The sequence below is a fragment of the Lygodium microphyllum genome, chromosome 12 (genome assembly GCF_053477565.2).
Source record: "Lygodium microphyllum isolate KBCC chromosome 12, Lygodium_microphyllum_v1.1.10, whole genome shotgun sequence".
In the NCBI taxonomy this organism is placed as follows: domain Eukaryota; kingdom Viridiplantae; phylum Streptophyta; class Polypodiopsida; order Schizaeales; family Lygodiaceae; genus Lygodium; species Lygodium microphyllum.
Genome location: NC_141146.1, coordinates 154,241,800 through 154,258,143, shown reverse-complemented (window position 1 = coordinate 154,258,143; position 16,344 = coordinate 154,241,800). Strand labels below are relative to the sequence as shown.

Sequence of the window (16,344 nt, the reverse complement as noted above, 5' to 3'; positions counted from 1 at the left end):
AGAAGAAAAAAAGGAAAACAGAGGAGAGGGAGAGAGGAAAAAGAGAAGAGAGGGGAGAAGAAAAGGGAAGAGAAAGAGCAAGGAGATGAAAGAAAATAAACTAAAATAAAATATAGAGAGAGAATGAGAGAAAAAATATATGGAATTGGGGGGAGATGAGAGGGAGAGAAGCCTTGGATTTTCATACTCTTCTGTAAAAGCTATTTTACCTCGCATCTATAATCCTTGCAGCTAATATGACCCGCATTATAAAAAGTGATGAACAGTTTTAGGGGCCGCGCGGTTTATGGGACCGGGGGCCTGGGGAAGGGGGCCGCGCGAGGGTGGGAGAGAGGTTTTGATTTACGTTGATGTGCCACCGTCTGTGACAATCATGAACGGAAAGTTGAGGGGGTGAAATGGAAAAGAAGAAACAACAGCAGAACAAGCAAATATCATCGATGGCATTCTTTGTAGCCTAGCAGGTGGCTTGACAGATTTACACGATCAGCCATGGAAGGCCTTGTTCTGCAGAGAAACGTACTGTCTTCGCCTTCGCCTTCGCCTTCTCTTTCTCCCTCTCTCGTCGTTTCTGCAAGAGGAGGGGACGCCAGAATAGCGGGCCCAAGGTTTTCTGAAGAGTGCCCTCGATCTCGCCTATTTTCTTCTTCTTTTTCGCGGTCTTCTTGGCTATTATGCGCGCTTGGCCGTCGCTTGCATTGCCCTGCTTCGCATCTCTCCAGCGTGCGCATGCACTCCTCCACTGCAGCAGCTCCCCCCATCGCCTGCCCCCTTCCATCGCAAGGTAAGTAAACATTTAACGACATTTTCTTGTTATTGCAAGATAATCCTTTGAGGCCCATTCTTTTCTCATCGCAAGTTAAAGATTTGATGTTCGTTCTCTTGTTTCTTTCTTTTATATCGAAACATCTGGTTGCCAGCTTGCTTATCGCGTTTAACCCTGCATCTCCATAAGGCCTTCGTCTGTCTTTTAGTCTTAATGCATGCTTGGACTCAGCAGTATTCGGTCTGAATCCCAGGATCAAAGCTATTGTTAAGAAATTTCACTTAAGACGGTAGATGGTTTGGATCCTGATTTCATGTTTGAACAGCGTTTTGTGATGTTTCTGCCATTTTTGTAACGTTGTCACCTTTTGGTTTTGTGAATGTTAACTGTCCCGATTTTGACAACTGTCAGAAATAACATTTGGGTGGCATTGACGCATGCCATTTGCTGACTATTGTGTCAGATCTGTCAAAACATAGTAATTTATGGCGATTTCATAGAAATAAGCAAGGTCATGCAGTTTTCTTCTCTTGAACTTATATGATTACTGTGCAGAAGTCCTGGTCTTGGCTCATCGTGTCTCCATGTATTTTGCATGAAGCTAGTGGGCAGTGTGGTTAACCACTCTTCAATTGGACCTGCTTGAATAAGTCCTCGTATTCGATATTGTCCAAGCATAGTATTGGATCCAGGATATAGAACATTTCTACCTTCACACAAAAGCACAGAAAAAAGCAAGGAGAACTTGTGAAAGGCTTCCAGTCTTCTCTTCCATATATGATACTTGATTTAAGCAATGCTAACTTTTACAGGACTTGGCAACTTATAGGATAACCTTTTTCTGACCGCATGAACACACAACATGTACCAAACAGTAAGTGGAATGAATGCTCATTGTCGTTCGATTCATGCAAGAGACATGCAGATGATCACACGAGTGAGATGCACTTGGTGCGATTGGAAGAGAAGCTGAGGTCTTAGCTAAAACACACCAACACACATGAATGCTGCTCGTTATTCTAATCATGCAACAGATTGTGCAAATGATCACATGATTGAGATGCACAAGGTGCATTTAAAGAGTGGAGATCTGAGTTAGAATTGAGCGATTGTTTTAAGAATTGCAACTACAAGTTGGCACTAAATTGCATGCAATTGTCGACCAAGTTTAAAGTGCCAAGTTAAATTCACAACCCAATTGTAGGACACTTTTGCTGATAACTAACATGCATTTGTACATTTGGATGGGCACCCACAACACTAGCCATTGACCATGACCATTTGGTCACTGGATGTGACCATGCCCAAAGGGTTAAAGGTCTTGTAGTGTGAATATGCCCCATGGCTAGGATGGTGTAAGAGCTCAATTGTAGGATGATTTTGCTAACAACTAACATCATTTGTACATCCTTGGATACCCAAAACATTGGCAGTTGACCATGACCATTTGGTCACTAGATGTGACCATGCTCAAAGGGTTAAAGGTCTTGTAGTGTGAATATGTCCTATGGCTAGGGTGGTGTAAGAGCTCTATAGAGAGGACTCAGCCTTCAGGGCTCAGTCGCGTAATCTCTCTTGTGAGATCTAATTGTGGGCTCTAGACGGTAGGTAGCTCTAGTCACACATCAGGATGGTGTGGGCCGATAATGGGACATGACACATGAATCCTTGTGATGGGAGCTTGGTTCAACATGCTATATTAGTCCCAAGCTTTGGGGAGCATTCAGGTGCTTTGAGACATGCATAAAGACTATACTTGTGGATATCTTTATAAATAGGTACATGTGCTTTGCCTTGATCAAAAGCAATTCACTCTATTTAGGTGTGGAGTAGACCTGTCGAGCATGGGCCATCATAGTCCCATGAGCTTCTAGTGCTGTTGCACACGTTGCCATGGTAGGTATTAGTAGCCTTGATAGCAATGGAATGCCCCCATAGATCCATAGTCACATGGAATGGCCATTTTTTGGTATTCCACTTCCATTCATGCCAATAACATGTGACTAAATAGCCACATGGAATGGCGATTGGCCATCCCCATTCTCATTCTCTGTTTTTCTTTCCCATTTCATGCCAATAACATGTGACTAAATAGCCACATGGAATGGCGATTGGCCATCCCCATTCTCATTCTGTGTTCCCATTTGCCGTTCCATGTGACTATGCATAGATCTGTGACTTGGATACATGATAATGACACATGCCACATAAAGGCATGGATATTAGATCCACCTTCTAGCCATAGACCCAAATGGACTGAATGCAACAAACTATCCAATCTTAATGCTCAATCTAATGTATGTAGTCTTGATGACAATGATGGCAGTAAAGGGGGCCAAACATAGCTTCTAGAGCATAGTTGCCAAGAAACCCGTTTCACAAGGTTAGGAAACTTGTATCATACCTAGGCGTTTCATAAGCGTATGAAATACCTACTTTAAACTTTCACAAATGCCATATCCTAAAAGTCTTGGGATTTTTGTAATCATTGTTTATTATGGATTTACTTAACAGGTTGACATGGATATTTGCATTGATTGCCTCAAGTTTTTTTTTTGAGTTGTGGTCCATGATGATTGCATATATTGATGGCTCCTTTTACAACTAAAGTTAATGTTGGACATGGATAGTCGACCATGATGCATGCAAATATTGATCCTATGTTGAATCTTGATTTGCATTGTATAGAATAGTGATAATGAATAATGTTAATTTGTGTTTTCTATGTCACATGACTTATATAATATATGTCTATAATACTTTTATACTTTTTTATATCTCTAATGAAACCTGTTTTTAACATTTTACAGAAGTTGTACGAAACCTATGAAACCCATTTCATATCTTCCATTTTTGAAACCCTTGGCAAATATGTTTTAGAGATGTGAGAATGTTGTCGATGTTGAAGAGACATAACAAAAGTAGCAAATGCAGTAGCCTTTAAAGAGTAGGCCTAATAAGAACAGATCCACTAGGATGACGATAACTAATAGTTGGTGAAACCAACCTTGCTTCTTTGAAAGGGTAGTAATGACTTGATTAACACTTAATTATAGCAGGAAGCAAATTCACATAAAATGAAGTACACATTTTATCGCTTAATCTTAGATAGTTGACACCTAAGTTTCAAGACTGGGCGCCCCTTGTGGTATTTGTATTTCTTTAACTTGTATTGCAAGTGGATGGAGAACAATTGAGATTTTTCAATATGCTTTATTAACCCAAGTGCCTTTTGCTATTATAAATGACTAATAAGCCTTCAAATCAATTTGTCACAAATTCAATGTTGGTTGTTGGCCTTTTGAATCCTCTCATATCAAATAGAAAGTGTTAATGTAAGCTTAAGGATGTGCTCAAGCTTTGTCTCATAGACATCTCAATGGGGGAGGAGTGCATAGATTTTAGCTCTAAAAATTCAAGTTTGAAGCCTTCGAATTTGGGTACGCTTCTCGAGGTGGCCATCAAACCCTAATTTTTGCTATGAATTAGGGTTCATCAAAATCTCCACCTCCAATGGTTGGATTGTTGTATAACTTGGAGTAAAGTTGGGAAATGGCTAGAGAAAGAGAGAGAATGCTATAGAAAGAAATTTTAGAGATTTGTCGTGAGAATTTGGTGAAATTGAGTTAGACTCCCCTGATCAAGAATATGCAATTGTCTTTAGCAAAATCGTCTTCAATGGCTAAGAAATGGCCCCAAAAGTAAGCAACACCAGCCCAACCTCTCTTTTAACAACTCCAAATTGCAAAAATGAGATTTTCCTTTTCCCTTAAGCTCCAATTTAACTTTCCCAAACTTGCACGGGCAAGTTTTGCCAAGGGGCAACCTTCCAAATCGAATTTCCAACATTATCTAGCCCATTAAATTAAATTTCAAAATATACATTTTAAAATTTAGTTTAATAATTATAACCGTGTCCAAAAAATAATCTAACCAGCGAACAACTTATCATCCAAGTGATCTTAAGCACTCATTAGCCCAGAACGGGCATTAATCAATCAATCAATGCCGATTCTCTAGTGTCACCATCAACACTAATGGCTAATTAAATGTTCTAGGCTAAGTTTTGATAGTTGGTACTACCTAGTATTTGTCAAGCATAACTTATTACAACTTTTGCCTTTTGTACGAATTGATATCTCAGGGTCTTGGGTTCCTTACTATGAAATAATTGATGTGCACCTCGTGTGTAAGTCACATTTGCACATTTGATTAGCTTTTCATCAAATGCTAAGCAAAGCAATAAAATTTCATGTCTTTGTGATAGACCACTCCCTTGAAATCCTTGCAATTGTCCTTGATTGCATTGCAATGTGCCAAAGCAAAACATACTGCATTGGAATTTTCCAAAAGGCATCATAGTAAAAACAACATTGGCGATTGTTGTTGAACCATGCTAATGCTAAACACTTGCTGAAAATTTCCAGCCAGCATACATAAAACATAAGACTCATAAAGAATCCAATATTGCTGCTAGAAATCCATAGAATGCATTTCTCATAAGCATATGCAAATTGTTTTGGCCAAACAACCATAGCAAGGTATAAATTGAGCATGAACCATGGCTGAACTATCAATGGCATTTGTAAAACATGTTGCTGTCCACAAAACCAGTTGAATATCATCGAAAACTAATGATCAGCCATTGAAAACCAGCAAACGATAATCAATCTTTGATGATCATAGACATGCAAATTGATGCATATTGATTAAAATGTATAGTTTTAGAGCTGCAGTGAAAACCATATCCATTTGTGTACAATTGTAGTAATTGGTACAATAAATAGTAATCTCATGGTAGATATATTGTTAGCACAACACCTTGGTGCGTTGAATACATCCGAGATCCACTATATACGAGAGTTGTCCATCACTGGAGAAGTGAAAGTGCTACCTCCACCTTGAGCATCGAGCAATGCTTTGGACCCTTGCTCTACTAAACCTGACTGAGTCTGATCCAAAGTCGGGCTCTAACTAAAAAGCCTCGGGATAAAAATGCAACAATCAAGGATAGTCTACCAAGTCATCGTCTTCGATCCACTTAGCATCCATTGGTGAATAGTTTTGAAACTTCACTGAATACCTTTTGAAAGCTTAGACTTTGGCATGCCATGATACTTAAACACATGCTGCAAAAATAAGCACAATATATGATCATCACTTATCTTCTTCCTCACTGGAATGAAATGGGCATGTTTATTAAACCTGCAAATATTGGTTTATATCCTATCATTCCTTGTAGGTATCCTATGTAGCTCAAAGATAAAATCCATAGGAATGCTTTGCCAAGGCCTATCTAGAATAGAAAGGGCTGCAACAAGCCCTACATGTTTTGCCTATCATACTTTACTTTTTGATATATGATGCATGTCTTGACAAACTGCTCAACATTGTGTCTCCAAGAATTAAGAAGGTCAATGAAAAAAATGCTCCACTGGTCCAATTGTAGCATCAATCCCTCTATGCCTTGCATAAGGAGGAGCACGACTCTCAGTGATCACTTTAGGCCTCAACTGCTTTGTGATAGACGATTATCCATGCATCAACAGAAAACCATCTCTAAGCACAAATTGCTCATGTCTTTGGCCATTACAAGGTTGATCATATATATTTGCAAAGTTTGAATTAACAACATATTCATTTTTCATAGTATCCAACTTAGTGTGATATACCATAGTGATAGGCGAAATCTAAGGCTTACGTGATAATGCGTTAGCTACCACGTTTTTTTTCCATCTATGTGTATAATCTGAAAATGAAACACATATAAGAAGTTGGCTCATCTCATGTGCTTCTCAAACAACTTAGTTTGATACAAGAAATAGTGCAATGTTTGATGGTTTATTCGCTTGTGATATCAGCTTCTAAAAGATAGTATTTCCATGTCAAAAGATACCATAACTTAGCTATGTTGCATTAAAACAGCCTCTATGCTATTTCCCTATGCATCACATTGAACGACAAATGGCTTCCTTAGATTAGGCCACACAAGCGCATGATCTAAAGTCATCTTTTCTTTTCAACTTTTCAAATAGTGAAATTTTCACAGCCTTCCACTTAAAAGGTACACCCTTCTTTTGCAAAGTATGTAGTGAAGATGCAACTTCAGCAAAACTGCGTACATACTTCATGTAATAGGAGCATAGATCTAAAAAGTTGTGGATTTCATGTACATTTCTCAAGGGTGGCCATGAACGTATTGCCTCAATCTTTGCAAGGTCCATTTGAATACCATCAGCCGGCGCTATGTGCCTTAGAAAGTGGATCTCATGCAAAAGAAATGAACTCTTCTTGTCATTAATGATCAGTCTATGCTCATGTAGCTCATTGAACACAATATTCAAATGCTTTTTGTGCTCTATCTCATTCTTTAAGTAGACAACAATGGTATCATCAAAGGTGCTTACAAACCTCTTATGTGGCCTGAACATGCGATCCATCATCTAATTAAAAGTGACAGGAGCATTTGTAAGTCTAAAAGGCATGGCGAGAAACTCATATAACCCAAAAGATGACCTGAAAGATATCTTAGACACATCCGCTAGTCCAATGCAAATCTTATGCTACCCACTTTTCAAATTTATATTGTTGAATATGGCTGCCCCTTGCAATCTATCCATAACATCATTGATTCGAGGGATTGGAAAATGAATTTTTTATTGTGATTTTATTCAAAGTATGATAGTCAATGCACATGCACCATGAACCATCCTTTTTTTGCACAAAAGCATTGGAAAACAAAAGGTAGATGAGTTGGACTAAATCAATCCTATTTCCAATAGCTCATTTACTTGTCTCATTATCTCTTTCTATTGGTCTGCACTTACCCTGCAGGGTGGCTTATTTGGTTATTTCTAGGGATAAGATCTATGCCATGATCTTCTAGCCTTTCAGGCGGTAGCTACTCCAAAAGTGATTGAGAGAAGCAATCGACAAACATTTTCAGAAATGAAATGTGATTCTTCTTTAATTTTGATATGTTTCCAACATTTTCATTATCAATCTTATCCTTACTAAAAGCCAAGTGCGTTGAAAGTTTATTTTTCATTACTTTGGAAATGGCAACAACCGATACAATAGGGACGAATTTCCCTTTCAACTTGACATCCAAATTATGGTTTTGGCCTTATGTTGAATAGTGATCATTTTAGCATGTGAATCAATAATTGTATGTGTGCGATGGCACCAAGGCATACCAAGCAAGACATCACAACCCTCAAGTGGAGTAAGAGAACTCTTTGCTGTCCACAATCCATAAATGTGCAAACAAAGCTTTCCAATGAGTGGTGTGACATGCTCTATATGGCCCTTGCATGCTATATCAACTTCTCCTAGATGGGTTGCTATATTTGTAGAGATAAAATTGACTCATGCTTTATTATCAAAGAAAATCAAAGCATGCCCTATGCTTTGCATAACTTAGTAGCATCATCATTGGGCTGATTACTAATAACATCTAGCATCAATCTAACTAATGTTTTGGGCTTCTTACCCTTGGGATCTTGGGATAGTTCTCAGCCATGTGACCCTCCTATTCACAAACAAAGCATTTATTTGCAGCTCTTGATTCCCTATGTTATGCAATTGATTCCTAGCTCTTTCCTTGTTGTTTTGACCTCTTTTTAGGCTGATTTTCAGATCTACCCTTTTCTCAACCTTTGACAGCTTCTTATTTGGCTTCTCCCCACTTCCTTGGAAGCGTTGCATCAAGCTTGTTCTAAGCTATCGTGATGTTCACCTCAAATGTACTAGTCAATCAATTCGATATAAACATTTGCTTGAATTGTATCCATGTTGATAGTGCTCTATCTTGCATTAAGAGCATGGACCAATAGTGCTATGCATTTCCCTTTAGAAAGTGGTCGTCTTTCGAATCTTTGAGGATCTGGTGAAGTTTCCTCTTGAAAAGGCTGTATCAAACTGTTGAATAAATATCAAAGCTTTCAGCCTATCTTGTGCATTGCTAAAGGACTCAAACTTCATCTCTTTTCCATCCTCATCATAGTCTTTTGTTGCCCCTTTGGAAGTTAATTTGTCATACATTGGCTGTTGCAAAAAGGGTGCATTTATTGTATTTGCATCATGACCAACATCAAAAGAAGCATTTGCATGACTAGCACTCATTCTTTGAGCCTCATAAGTATTTGGGGATGTAGATGCAATACCAAACACGCCACTTTATGCTCGAGGCATCATGCCAATGCTGCTATACATGGGGTTATGCATATTACTAGTCGAACTGGATACATTGGGCTTAGTACACCATGCATTGGTTGTTGCATACGTTAAGGACTTGTGCTATATATTCTTGTATGTAGTCCGTGAGCCACCATAGTATGAAAAATAGTGCCACCACCAAAGTATCCTAGCTGCCCTTATCTTAGAAGTGGATGTAGCAATGGAAGCATAAACAAATATTGAAATAAAATGTTGAACTCAAGATATACCAAACATGAGACGGTTGTTAGCAATCTAGTTAGCTCATGTGTGAGTCTGGGCTATGCTTGATATTACTACGTAATTTAGGCATTTTATAGTGGTTATATGAGTGATTATTTAGGAATTTATTGTTGGTCGACCAACTGCCATATTTGATATATTTTAGGTCTATTTATTCAACGACGACGACTCCTCTCATTTAGTCATCTTCATTCTTTAGGTGGTCAGAGAGGAGCTTGAGCTAGAGCCCACGCAGCCAATGTTTCACTGATGTACGTGTCATTCACGTGTTTGGTATATGGATTCCATTTCTTGAGCATATCTCTGAGTTCTCTTCCTTTGCAGTGTTTTTTTGTTCTTTTGTTATTCTATCTTGTGTTCAACAGTTTATTTCAGCACTTGTCTATGCGTCCATTGCTGCACCACTTTTGACATGGTATCAGATTGCAAGTTCTTGGTTCCTGTTGCGACTTTTTTGTTGATTACAAGTTTTTCTTCCCCCTGTTGATTAGGCTTGCGTTTTTTTAGACCAACAACTTGCGTTTTCAGCTTACACGGGGTTCGGACGATGCCTGTGCGTATTTTGCATTGCCTCGGTGTATTTCTAAAGTTCTCTCAACAATTACCTCTTGTAGGACATCCCCAGAGATATGGTCGAAGCTTCAGATGTTGTATGAGACACCTTTCCCTATGTGTGCTGTGACCCTTTATGGACAGCTTCAACAGATGAAGTTTGAGTCTAAGGACACCATCCAGTTATTTTTGCTCCGTGTTACACAGGTACAGGACTAACTTCAACACATGTAGTTTGCCCTTCCAGAGGCACATCTAGTGGGCATGATACTCTATAAGCTTCTTCCGGAGTTTGATGGAGCGGCGAATGCTTTGAGGGCGCATACATCCTGTACACCTGTGAGCTTTACACATATGTCCTCGATGTTGCTTGAGTATGAGACATCTTGGCGTTTACAAGGGAGGCTTTCATCTCATTATGGCGGTTACAGCTTTAGAGAGGGGTGACAGGAAGAAGTCAAAGGCCTAGTGTTATCCCTTGTGAAGAAAACTACCAGGGTTTGTATTGAGAAAACACAGAGTTTACAGCCATGATAGAAACACAAAGAGACATACACAGATACAAAAAGCAAAACTCAAACCCTAAATGCAAAACTTAAAATTCAAACTCAGAAACTCAAACACAAACAAAAGGAGAGAAGAACACAATTCTGAAGTGAATGAATACTGTAAATGAATGGAAGAGTGTATAAATACTCAAGGGCAGAGCAAAGTGTCGAAGAGTGAGATGGATCCCAAGTCTGTGACTACCAATTGGAGTGTAGGATGGAGAGGATGTAGCAAATGCAGGTGTCAGGAGGACTTGGAGCACTACAAAAAGCGCAAGCTAGATAGGTGTGGAAGAGGGCTGGCATCTGTCGCCTGATGAGGAGGAGGTATTGCCTAATGGAGGAAGTTCTTGCCTAGAGAGAAGACACCAAATACAAGTTGTAGATGCAGTCGCTAGCTGCCGCCAGGTGATGAAGAGGTCCAAACGCAGTAGCAGAAGGTTGGCTGATGAGGGAGATGGGCTGCCAGCTGTCGCCTACATACTAGAGGTGCAAATGCAACAGAGGGAAGGTGTGGCAGCAGTTGTTGGGACTGAGCATCCACGTGTGTGTGGACTGATGATTGAAATCTGCACTTTAGGGTGAGAAACTTGCATAGAAGGGGTGAGGTTGAATGCGGCCAGCCTATTTATTTATAGATTGTGAAGGGTGCCCCAAAGAATTAGGGTTTTTAGGGGACCATTGAAACTCTCTTGGACCGCTTCTCTTTTTAGGGTATTTGATTAATTAAGTATGTTTTGGGGTTGTTTAAGAATGCTAAGTAGCTGAAAAGCGTGTTTTAGCTCAACACCACTGTGGTAAGAAGGGCTACTTGCGGAAGGACTGCAAGGAGTTAGTAGCTTCACGGAAGAAGAAGAAGAAGCGGGGCGTGGACTCCTCCGATACGTCATTCTTTTCCTCAGATTCTGACTCCGATACTTTAGGAAGGAGAAGTTTGCATTGCAGAAGGGATCCACTTTTTTAAATCGCGGGAAGGGCTCGATTGCCCCTTCTTTAACTGCATTCTAGTCCCGGTGATGCAATCATCCCTCACAACTCTCTGGTGCTAGAGAGGGAGTGTGAGAGGGTGGTGAGATGGAGTAGCCGAGCCTCATCTATATAGGTATATAAGTTCGAGAGAGGGACGTTCTTGATGCATCGATTGAAGTTTGGCAGGTTCAAATCCTAAAGTTGGGATTGATATGGAGGTTCATGATGAGTTGTTTTCTTTGACAGAGAGCAAGCTTGGTTCCTAGTCTTGAGCTCACATGAGGGGACACTTTGACAGTCTAAGCTAAAGGCGGGGAATCCTTGGTCATATATGTTTAGAGGCATTTTTGATAGGATAGTCTTGTATGCTATTGCGAGATATTGTTGACATACACGAAGATCTATTAGGTCTCTTCTCTATTTTGAGGGGCTGGTATGATCGACATTGACCTCAGATTCTCTTTGAGGCAACTTGGTGGTGGCTTGATCATCCACTACTTGGATATCCATGGTCTATTTTGGTGGTTCTTTGTTGTATATGATTATCATTGTCTCAATATCTTGTATTAGATCACTCATGATTTGAGAGAGGGTGTTAGCAGTCTAGTGAGCTCGTGTGAGTTTGGGCTATGCTTGATATTACTGGGTAATTTAGGCATTTTATAGTGGTTATATGATTTTATTGCCGGCCAATCAGCTCCCATATTTGGTATATTTTGGGTCTATTTATTCAGTGGCCCCTCCTTTCATTTAGTCATCATCATTCTTTAGGTGGTCTTCTTATTGGAGAGAGGAGCCAATGCCTGTGCGCACGCAGCTAGGGACTCACCGTTCTACATGTCATTCTCGTGTTTGGTATATAGATTTCATTTCCTAGGCACATGTCTAAGTTCTTCTATCTTGTGTTTAGTAGTTTATTTCAGCACTTGTCCATGCTTCCATTGCTACACTACTTTTGACAATAGTCGTGTACAGTAATGACTCACTGATTGTGTGGGCGATTGCACCGATTCTCTCTCTCCAACAAAACCTCCAAGTGATGAATGATTGAGACTAAGGAGGGAGCCCAGAAATATATGACAAAATAATGGCATCATAAATACTAGGTTGGCTAGCATATGCGTCAACCATAAATGCAGGTCGGCTAGATAAATAATCATAAATGGCGACAATAAATACACAATAAAGTACCTAAAATATCTAGAATGTGCCTAGTCCACTCTGGCATTTACAAACTCAGACATGAGTTGACAATATTGCTAATGATCCCATCATTGCATGTATGTCGGGCTGTCCAAAATCCATTGGATTAGCACTACCAAGATGGCCTTGCATTTGGGTATCCAATCTGTCATGAGGACATGTATTTTTGAAGCCTTACTTAACATGTGGATTAATTTCTAATCAAATGGTTAAGTAAATGTTGCATATGTGAGGTGTAACTAGGGTTAGAGTAAATTCATTAGCTTGAGACCTGAGGAAATTACGGGATGTCAAAGGCAAAAGTTGCTATAAGTCATGCCGCACAAGTACTTGGTGGTATTTGGTGCTAGTTGTTGGTCTAGGTCATTCATTTGGCCATAAGTGTCAGTTGGTGACACTAGAGAAGTGGTGTTTAATGGTACCTAACACCAATCTGGTGGATAAAGATGGCACAAAGACACTCGGGAATGGAAGTTGCCTAGCCAATTTAATTTTTGGTCAATCAGATTATTTTTCTGAGCATTGAAATAATTATTGAATTAATTTTTAGAATTTAAAGATTGAAAATTAATATTTAATTATGGATAATCTTGGAAAAACCATTTGGGAAGGCCGCCACTTTCAAAATGCCCATGCAAGACTGAAAAATGCCTTTAGAGGTTAAAGAGAGGCATTGTAGTGCATTCAGCCTGCAAGAGATGTTGGGTTTTCACTCACGCCTACGCTCACAAAGGAGTGTTGGTGATCAATAGGACATTGGGGCACTTTTTACTCTTGGTACGAGAGATTTTTTCTCCTAGTTTTATAGTCTTCTTTCGTATGTGCTTATGTTACACACTTACGGACACTTATTGTGTTCAGGTGTGAACACCCTGTAGTCGCGCTTCACTCTTCACATTACCTACTCACACTTAGCTGAGCTTCAATCCTCTCTCCATCTCACATTTGGTATCAGAGCTCAGGCTCTTCTCAGTTCAGCTCCGCTCAACCTCCAGGAGTCCCTGCTCAGTACCAGATCTGCCCCCTGTCCACTGTCAGCTCTGGAGTTGCTCTGCTCCTGCTCACTCAGTCTGCGTCTCCACCAACCCCTGGCCCAACTGCGCCTTTCTAACTGCGACCAGGGCGTTGCTTGTGACCAGCGTCCGCCTTCTGTGCTGCTCTTGCTAGTATGCGCCCTCCCACCAGGTTTCTACGACGCCCCAACCTTGTCATCGCAGCCCCTATCTGCGCTTGCCCGCTTGTGCCAGCTGCTTATGAGCTCATCTGGAAGCACCATTAGTCAGCTCTGGAGCCCGCATGACTGTCGTTGAGCGCTGCCTGTCCTCCTGCGACTTCTGCCTTGCGCCGCCGCCTGGTCCCTGCCGTGTTTAGCCCCTCTGCAGCGCCCATGCCTTGCCCTATGCTGCCACGCCTTGTGCTGCGCCCACTTGCACCTGTATCTGTGCTTGTGGCCACCAGCTTGACTGGTTGACTGATTTCAGAGGTATCATTCACTTTTGGAAACAAGGCTTCTGCCTGAGTCGGCACAAAACTCTGAGTACGTGTTTGGGACATGGTAGATGAAAATTTCTTGGCAAATTTATTAGAAATTTTGGGGCTTTTGAGGTTTTTGAAGACATTGGTACATGTACTACAGTCTTAGTCAGAGATAAGACTGTTTTGGACAATTTTGGGGCTTTTGTTTACAGTGTTGCTGAGCATTGAATGCACCTTGAACGACGTGCATTACAGACAGTTTTGACAAAGTGTGCCTCAGCGTACTAATTGCAGCAAGCTATTTGCTGCAATTTTTTGAAATTTTGGAGATTTCCAGGTTATTCTAGTTTGGACATTGCTCTTTTGCCTTCTTTTGGTATTGATTATCATGGCAAGTCAGGGTGAGATGTATTTACCTATGTATCCAAAGAGGATGGATTGGATGGTAACAATTACTCACTTTGGTTCTTCATGATGAAGAATGTACTTGTTGCGAAAAATCTTTGGGACTATGTCAGTGGCGAAGAAGTTAGGCCCAGAGTTGTGGCTCCTGCTACTCCTCCTCTAGGAGGATGTGGACAAAGGGCACCTCAGCCTGTTCAGCGTGCTCCACTTCAGCCGGTTCCCCAAAGATCATCAGCTCAAAAGGCATAGGACACATGGGATACACAAGCTTTGTTGCTGATTGCATTGGCAGTTCAACGGTCCATCATCCCCCACATTCGTTCGGTAGCTTTTTCACGAGAAGCTTGGCTAACTTTGGAGCAGATGCTTGTTGGTAAGAATGAGACCTGCATCTCTTTCTTAAAGAAAGAGCTTGAGACATCGAAGATGGATGAAGGTGACACATCACATCTCGCAAAGATTTATTTGCTTTTGTAGGTGCAGCTCCAGTTGGCAAGTCTGTACAGTGTGTCAACAATGCATCATACCCTGTTAGAGGTATTGGGGAGATTGTGCTCACAGCCATTGACGGCTCTATTCTCTGCCTACAGGATGCTTTGTTTGTGCTATGTATAAAGAAGAATCTGCTCTCTATTTCTTCTTTGGCACGTTGTGGTTTACAGGTCACATTTGATGATGACAGATGCATGGTGAGAGACAAGGAACACATGACTTTGGTCTTGACTGGCACTTTATGTCATGGATAATATGAGTTGGATGCTCTTTCAGTTGATAAGTCAGCGTACATGGTATCCACTCTTACTCTTGCTATGATATATAGGTAGAGTTATGGCATGCTCAGATGGGGTATGTGAACTTTGGTAGCTTGATGCTCTTACAACGTACACAGAGGCTAGATGGATTACCTCTTCTAGAGAGACCTCCTGAGCACTTGTGCGAAGGATGCATTTTGGGGAAAATGCATCGGTTTTTGTTTCCCCGTGATGTTGCTTTTAGAGCCACAACCAGGTTATAGTTAGTGCATTCAGATGTATGTGGGCCTATGCAGACAAAGTCATTGGGAGAATGTTATTATTTTGTGACTTTTATTGATGACTTTACTCGATTTTGTTGGGTCTATTCTTTGGTAAATAAGTCAGAAGTGTATGATGCATTCTTGGGCTTTTGTTGCACTTGTTGAACACCAATCTGGTTGTAAAACAAAGACTCTCCGTTCTAACCGAGGGGAGGGAATATATGTCCTCTATGCTGAATTCTTTTTTGAAGCAGAAGGGCATTGTTCATTAGTTCACTATTGCTTATACTCCACAATAGAATGGGGTTGCAGAGAGGAAGAATCGGCCACTCATGGAGATGGCTAGATGTATGCTGAAAGCAAAGAGCTTGCCTCATAGTTTTTGGATGGAAGCCGTTATGTGTGCTTGCCATTTTTTGAGCAGATGCCCCACCAAAGCATTAAAGAAAATTACACCTTTTGAGGCTTGGAACAATTGGAAACCTTCTGTTGGACACTTTCGTACCTTTGGGTGTCTTGCATATGCACACATTCTCCAGGTACTCAGAATAAAGTTGGATAACAAGGCTGTCAAATGCATTTTTGTGGGATATAGTAGTGAGAGCAAAGGCTACAGACTCTATGATCTTGTCTCTAAAAAGGTGTTTGTCAGTAGGGATGTACTCTTTGATGAAAAATCAGAATTATCCCTTTCTGGTTTAGACACACATCAGGCTGCCCGTGATGTATTTGAAGGGCTTCTGCCCATTACATTTGGTGATTCGGTTGGAGTTTCGGCAAGTGAACTCAATGTTTAGCTAGCTGCTCCATTGGAAAATGCAGAAAATTAGCCATTGGCTGATCTGAATAATCAGCAAAGTGCTGAAACTGAAATTCAGCAAGAGCTTAGGCACAATTAGGGGGCAAGGCAAATGCCTAGATGGTATTTAGAGACTATGAAAGATAGTCAT

The 16,344-nt window shown here is 40.6% G+C and overlaps 1 protein-coding gene across 2 annotated transcripts in view; it reads left to right on the top strand.

Annotated features, from left to right (window-relative positions):
• Nucleotides 1-303: 303 nt before the first annotated feature.
• Nucleotides 304-16,344, top strand: part of LOC148028467 (uncharacterized) — a 164,277-nt gene continuing 148,236 nt past the window's right edge. The window contains exon 1 of one of the 2 annotated variants that reach the window (XM_087690279.1): nt 304-784. In XM_087690279.1, coding sequence (XP_087546405.1) covers nt 493-784 — 292 coding nt within the window. In that variant the 5' untranslated portion in view covers nt 304-492. The remainder of the gene's footprint in view (nt 785-16,344) is intronic. The other variant, XM_087690280.1, reaches the window with a different exon arrangement.